Genomic DNA, 7,819 nt, shown 5'->3' on the forward strand with positions numbered 1-7,819 from the left:
TAATTTAACTTGTAATCTGGATAAAATTAAGGAGATAGGATTGATTTGAGGTTACTACTAGAATAATCCAACAATCTCTTCAAAATACTTCAGAGAGACGAAAGTTCGTACAAATTTGTTACAGATGTAATATACCTGTATCAATATTTTCTCTTTGAGTATATACTGAAGCGAAATAGAAATGTTCATATTAAGGATAATAGTGAAATATTAATTTTTACAAATGTACCCATTTTAACTTATTACTTGGTTTCAATTAAATTATCAAAAGGTGTACTGACTACAACTGTATTCAAAGTAACTTAACAACCTTTATTAAAATATATAATCCCTTGCTCTAATTATGATAATAAGTAATCATGCAATTTCAATATTATTCAAATTCATCATCTTATGAAAAGGAATAAATGTAAAAATTGTTAAGTAGCTTTTCATAATTTATTCATTAATTACTTACAATTTATACAATTTATACATCATATCAAAAAAAATTACCAACAGCGATTTTTTTAAATATAAATTAGATATTTTAATAATAAGTATATAAAATAATACTGTATAACCGATAATACCATTATAATACAAAAATAATCATGTAAAATTTGTAATAAGATGTATTTTTTTATTAATGCATATTTAGAGATTAAAAAAAACGATTTTTTACATCTTTATACATATTATAATGTTAAGTATGTAATAAAATATATTTTAGGTATTAACATAATAGTTTAACAAATATATGGATAAATTTATTTTGTAAAAAAAGGCATCAAACAAAAATTTTTAGCATTAAGTAAAAAATAAATTATTTTACATACTTAATGTGTATTTTTCTAATGTATTTACAATTTTATTTATACATATTTTTCAAAAGTAAAAAAGTATAAACACAAGTAAGTAATAAACATTCACACAAATATATCTTAATAAAATAAATCACAAATTTCAGACTAGGATCAAAGACAAAAATTGTCCAATATTCTATGATAAGTTAATTTAAAGAATTACATAATTTTACACATGATGGTAACATTTCATTACAGACATACAAAAATAAATACTCAAATATTATGGTTTCATTATCTTTAGGCTTTACAGTATTTTTAGGTTTTGATAATGTATACAATTTGGGGTTGTTATAATAAATAATAATCTTCACTATGCAATATTAAAATACTATTTTTCAGTTATATCAATTATATTCTTGATTTTTTATCACTAATATACAGTATTTTTGTAATACTCTGAATATTATAACATCATAACTTTTTTTTAAATATTATAAATAATTTTTCAACAGTAAATTACAAATTAAAAAAATTCATATTTGAGATTAATTTAATTGTTATATGGGACCAAAAAATTACTTTACGAATCAATGCATAAAAATTAAACATGAAAAATAAGTTAACATATATTAATATTATTGTTAACAGTCAAATAAAACTAGTGAAAATATATAGTTGAGATATTTAAAACTCGATACTATTTAAATAATGCAGTACTTTAATTTTAAGTTTTATAATGAGTCAATAATAAATTACTTTTTAATACATCATTAGATGGAAGAAAGATCATTAAAAAAGTGATATACATAGTAATATACTTACTCTGTAGTAATATACTACAGATTACAACATAAATTTGTAAATTGTTATAAAAATAATAAAAAATATTTTCAAACATCCACATTGAGTTATATTTGCAGTAGATTTATGACCAGATTCAAAAACACTAATCGTTCTATTTAATAAAGACTGAGGTTCAAAAAAAAGAACATCTGAATAAGCAGCATGAGAAGCATTTACAAATTGTTCGTCGTGTGAAGTCATCAAATCAAACACACACCAGTCTAAATACTGATCAGTCAATTGATGTCCAGTAGGACCAATACTGTCACGACATAAATTTAAAGAATGTTCTAAGTCATTAATGACAGATTTTTCAATGTCAAATTGTTCAGAAGTTGGACAACCAGATGAACATAATTCATTCTTTTCTTGATTAAAAGTTTGAGCTAATTCATTGGGAAGTTTCGCAGAAACTGATAAATACTTACCTACTCTGGTTATAGTAATTATGGTTGAAATGTACGACAACCTTATAATAACAGTTTCACTATTTGGATCATTACTACGCCACGATAAAGAAACAGTAGTTGAGAATGCAGATACTGATTTAGTGCTACCATCTCCAAATGATTCTGGTAATTGAAAATCTCCTTGAGCCTCATATATTTTTTGTGTTGTACAATCTGATATATGAGATTTTAACAATATAGTAAGCTAAAAACAAATTATTTAAATTAATTTCCTAAATTAATATTTTGATGAAATAAATTACTACCTTAGTAGTTGCAGTGGCACTAGTACTATTTAAAATTCCATCATTTGTCACCATAATACTAATGAAAGGATTGTCTATCACTTGCCAAGCACCATGAATACGACAAGTTTGAGACCTACCATCAAATGTCCTTAAATGAGGATCACCAAACAAACCACAAAATTTGTGTTCATGGTGATCATCAAATAACACTGGACAAACTGGCCTATTATAAATACCGGGTATTATGGATTGGGTGTTATCATTAGTACCATTATTTTTTGTTCCATCATCAGTTCCACTGCACTTTTTTTTAAATTCTGCATTTAAAACAGTAACAGCTGAATGGTAACTAATGTCTCCACGACATTTTTTTGATAGCGATTTCATACATTTTATGTATGTTTCTATATCTTTACAATTATAAGCCTTTACATTAGATTGTTCTGTTCCAGAACATTCTTCTTGAGGACAATAACCAGCCAAACAGTAACTCACTAAAAAACAGTTTAAATTTTAATACCAGTAAAAATTTTAAAAAAATTATAATTTACACAAATAAAATTATTTGTTATATCAATTGTTACATTAATTTATATTAATAAAGCCTAAATATTTCTATTCAGTCATAAATAATAGTTTGTAAACTATTATGTTAAATTTTAAGGTATTTACTTTGAAAATAGTAACACTTTATGTATTATACTTCTAATAAAATTTAGGAAGTATGAGATCTAGAAGAAAATAGTTCTAACATCAAATTTTTATAATAGATCCCACTTAAAAATCTACAAATAGTTATAAAAAAAATGTATTTAGTTTAAACATTTTATTTTATGAAAATAATCAATATTTTTACTCTTTTATCACTAAACTTTTCAAAATTGGTGTCCGTTTTATTTTTATTATTATTTTTGTTCATCTTACAAAATAAAAATACTTTCAGGAATATTTTTTTGGCTGTTTAGTTACATATATTTCTTAAGTTATCAACTTTTAAGCATTCAATCAATTTACTTTTTATATCATAAAAGGGTGTCAAGTTTATTTTTTTTAATAGCAACATACATACTTGATTATTTATTAAATATATAATTGTTATATTATAAAAATAACTGGTTGATATTAACTTGTAATACTACTTCAGAGGTAATTACTATTATAAATTGATGGTCAGGTAAAGGTAAAACTATTATTTTCTTTAGATGTTTCTCAGCTGCTATTCCTCCTATCTATACGTATACATATGTTAATAACTTCTGAAGTAATAGTTATAATTAACCTGTCATTTTCTTAATTTCTTAATTTTATAAGTTACCTAAATATGCATGTTATCATTTTAAAAAAAATCATTTTTAATTAATAAAAATTTGTATAAAAAAATAAAACAGACAAAAATAAAATAAAAAAAATTGTTTGTTTAATTCACCAATAAACCTAAATCATATAATTTATATATTTATTATTTATATTTAATAAATATAATCTGGTTTAGTTTAAATTAGCTTTGATTAAGATCTGATAGTGTTTAGAATCACTGTTGTAAAATTTTTTGATGTGTATTTAAAAAAAATCAAAAAATTTTTTACATATTTATCAAAAAATACAAGTTTTTAGAATTTAGTATTTCGTTACTCATATAGAATATTTTTTCATTTTTTAATCATATATAACATTAAATAAACATTAATTTGAAATAATTTAGATTGATGTAAGTATTTTTTTATTATGAAAAAGATAACAAAATTAGCTAATTTTAATAAAAATTGTATGTTTTTTGGTATTAATACCCTATAACTACTAGATATCGAGAATCCGTATAGTAGATTGTAACCAACCAACTTTGATTTAATAAAGGTTTAAAGAACGTAGATTTTCTAGATCATTATCTAAAATTGTAATGTAAAAAAAATTGAATATTGATATGATATGAACTTGATATGATTTTAATCAGCATTATCTTTNTGTAAAAAAAATTGAATATTGATATGATATGAACTTGATATGATTTTAATCAGCATTATCTTTATTAAAGAATGAATTATCAAAAAAAGCTTATGTTTAAAGTATTATCAATAAAAATTTCATTATGATCCATTTTTAAAGTTATTTTAATATTAAGTGAAAACTAAAAATATCAACATTGACTATTTTATGACAACTGTAATTTTTTAAGACATTTCTCTTTATTATCGGGTCTGTTAAACATTTTTCAAAATTATAGTGTTGATAGCTTCAAATAGATATATATCGTAATCTTTTGACGTATTTTTGAACAAAATCTATCTAGTAAAAGTGGAAATATTATCGTATGGAAAATTAAAATTAATAGCTTTAAAGCTATGTATTAATGCTAATAAAATGAAAAAAAAAAAATTTCATAATTATACTAAAATATCACAACAAAATAATGTTATATTTTTAATTATAATAATTAATTATTATAAATTATTAATTAATAATAATTTTATATTATTTTAATGTAAACTTTAAAAAGCTTTTAAATTTTATTTTTTACATGATATTTTTGAATATTAAAAATATGAAATCAGAGTATTTCATTACTAGTACTTGAATCATTTATATATTACTGATATAAAGTGATGTGCTCTATACTAGGCCTGTGTCTACCGTTTTTAAAACCAATTTTTGGCACAGAACCTATAAAATGTTTTAATCTCTAAAAATAACCAAAAAAATTCATTAAAACAATTTCAAGAGAGGTCAGGGCTCAAATTCTCCAAGTCCAAATTATTATACATATTTTAATAATAACTCTGATTCTAAATTTTAATTCTGGCCACACCAGTAATGACATTTCTTTCTATTATTCTAGATAACCTGTTAATACTGTATCTTGTAAAGAACTTCAAATTCTAGTATTTGTTTTCCATTAAGTTTACAATTTAAACTCAATTTCTCATTTAATATTCCCAATTTTTCCCTAACACACACTATCTTAGGATATGGTTATGAATTATGGTATCCAAAGTTACTATTAATTATCCTTATGAAACATGTCTAACAAAAATCCTTTCAATTTCCTTTATATTTTCTAAATATACTATAAATTCCTCATAATTACTCCCTTATACACTGAATATATTATCATATGAATTCCAAAAATTCTTAATAACCTTATTTTTAACAATATTGAACTGCCCTTATTTTTTGTTAAGTTTATTTTGTGTATTTCTTCTCAAAATACTTGATTTTTTGATCTTATTACTTTTATATTTGTTGCAATCAATTAAATATTCCTGTCCCCCGTTTAATGCGAGTTGTTAATGAGAATCCATTAACATTAAAAAAAATATATATTTATACATAAATAAATACAAATGTTTTATTTTAAGATATATTGTTTTATATTTTATGACTGAATAAAAGCACACTGAATAAAAAATGTTTCATAAATTAATATTTAATTTTTTTTATAAATTAAGAAATATTTTTGATGACCCAATAATTAACAATCATTAGTGAAGACTCTAAATCTAGTAAATTATTTTTAATGTAAAACTCAATATTTTTCACTCCTTAAAATATTTATAAAATGAAAATTATTTTATAGAAGAATTACAGAAGCAACTGTAACTCTCAAGGAAAACAAATTAGGGTTTATACCTTTAAATTAATTATAGACTAAGTAATTAATATTTTATAAAAATACATTTTAAGGTAGAGTGGGTTATAAGAGAGCTGCTAAAATTGAATTCATACAAATTTTAGAAATAACCTTTAATGAAACTATTCCCATATACAATAAAACAGGAGTAAATATTTTATAAGACATTTGTTTTTCGAATAAATCAAATTAATCGAAAATTAAAATATATAGTTCAATAATCATTATATTACCTGTAACAGCAAGCCATGTTATCCATACGAGATGAACTTTCTTGTTGACAAACATTATGTACATATCACAATGGAATGGCCAGTAAACTATGTCACCATATTTTCATGTTAAAGACTGTTAAGAAAAACGATTATTTATTAACACTTGTGTTTCGAAATAGTTTGTAACAATCAGGCCTAATTACTAAGCATAATTTCGATCAGAGGCATTAGGTTTCACAATAATTTAGAGTAGAATTACATATCGATATATAAAAAAAAGAAAAATATAATCATATGTTTATTTGTCGGGATGAAGGAAATCAAAGAAACAATTGGATGCCATAAATCGCAACATTTGGCTAAAATTACCATTTACAGCTGCTTTGGCAATTACTGCGGAGACGGAGATCAACACTCGGATGAGCAACAACGACGATTCCGATATCGATTCAACGACGCGCGCAAACAGCACAACTACACGCGACGCACATGATAGTTAAAGTAGTATTACTCGCAGTTCGGCATCAAATCCATACAACTTGTTTGGTTTTCGATATGATGAGCAAATCGAAAATTATAAAATCGTTTTCTAAATAATAGCAATTAAAACAAGGAACTCACACGGGTGTAAACACTACTATCAAACGAAGAGCACAACAGCGGCGGCGATGGTGTAAACAACGAAACGCAATAATATTGCTATCGGCGTTGTGTACGATACGTAGAGGTAGTGTAGTCGGCGGAGAACAAGATACGGCTGGTGAGACGGTGGAAGTGAATGTAGTTGGGCGACCGCCAATCATCGAACGTGACCGGTCATCCCGCACAACAATATTCTAACGGCAGGCTGCTGTGCTGCCATGATCGTTATTAAAGTGGAGGGGGATGACAACCGTGCATCAGCCAGACTTGATGTCGGCTCATAGGATTTCTATCTGCTGAGAAACCGGCGGTATTTCATATTGTCTGTTTTTTTTTTATTATTATTTTTATTGTGTTATACGCGCATATTGTTGGTGTCGGTGGGCATGCATTATTGTGTACCACAGGGGGAAGCTAAAGAACGTACAATATATCGGAAAAACGCCTAAATAACAATGGTGAACAGTGGCCGCCCGAGACGTGTTGTATTCACAGGACCACGACACTGCCAAAGCAAAAACACTAACGCTACACTGAAAAAAAAAAAAAGACATTAAACTATTCAATTTGAATAAAAATATTTCAACACATGAATATAGTGTTTTGAAATATTTTGTTGCTTCCGAATTTTCTTAAGTTACAACATTAATTCACAGCCTCGTCTATACGATTCTCATTTTCTTTACAAATTATTACTGATTATGCTTCGAATGTGCATTGTGACACTGTGTTTCTTTTATGGTTACACCATTACTAAGTGTACCGGTACCGAAATTAAAAAATTAGGAACAATGTCCGGTAATCAACATTTCATTGGCATTTGACACGCGTATCACGTAATTTGCACTTAATCGTATGCTTATGTGCTCAATTTGTTTCAGAGAACCGTAGTGAAATATCGCAATAGTCATAGTTACTACTTATCAAAAACATTATCATTCGATGCAAAATCAACAATTATTTTAAACGTAGTCTAAGACTTCTTAAGAATATTCATTAAAATTTTTTA

The 7,819-nt window shown here is 25.1% G+C and overlaps 1 protein-coding gene across 1 annotated transcript; it reads right to left on the bottom strand.

Annotated features, from left to right (window-relative positions):
• Positions 1-424: 424 nt before the first annotated feature.
• Positions 425-7,160, bottom strand: LOC126904243 (repulsive guidance molecule B-like). Its single transcript, XM_050683059.1, has 4 exons — positions 6,538-7,160; positions 6,187-6,301; positions 2,347-2,822; positions 425-2,285 (listed from the first exon to the last, which is right to left on the bottom strand). Exons 2-4 carry the CDS (start codon positions 6,248-6,250, stop codon positions 1,632-1,634), a joined length of 1,194 nt encoding a protein of 397 aa, XP_050539016.1. The 5' UTR covers positions 6,251-6,301; positions 6,538-7,160; the 3' UTR covers positions 425-1,631.
• Positions 7,161-7,819: the final 659 nt, after the last annotated feature.

This window comes from Daktulosphaira vitifoliae, unplaced genomic scaffold (assembly GCF_025091365.1).
Source record: "Daktulosphaira vitifoliae isolate Bord-2020 unplaced genomic scaffold, ASM2509136v1 Scaffold_4, whole genome shotgun sequence".
NCBI lineage: Eukaryota > Metazoa > Arthropoda > Insecta > Hemiptera > Phylloxeridae > Daktulosphaira > Daktulosphaira vitifoliae.

Excerpts from the sequence above, each read along its gene's own strand:
- LOC126904243 (XM_050683059.1), bottom strand. The coding sequence starts at position 6,250 with ATGTACATAATGTTTGTCAACAAGAAAGTTCATCTCGTATGGATAACA. Across the intron at positions 2,823-6,186 it reads AACATGGCTTGCTGTTACAG|TGAGTTACTGTTTGGCTGGT; the intron begins GTAATATAATGA and ends ACTGTTTTTTAG. Across the intron at positions 2,286-2,346 it reads GTGCCACTGCAACTACTAAG|CTTACTATATTGTTAAAATC; the intron begins GTAGTAATTTAT and ends ATTTGTTTTTAG.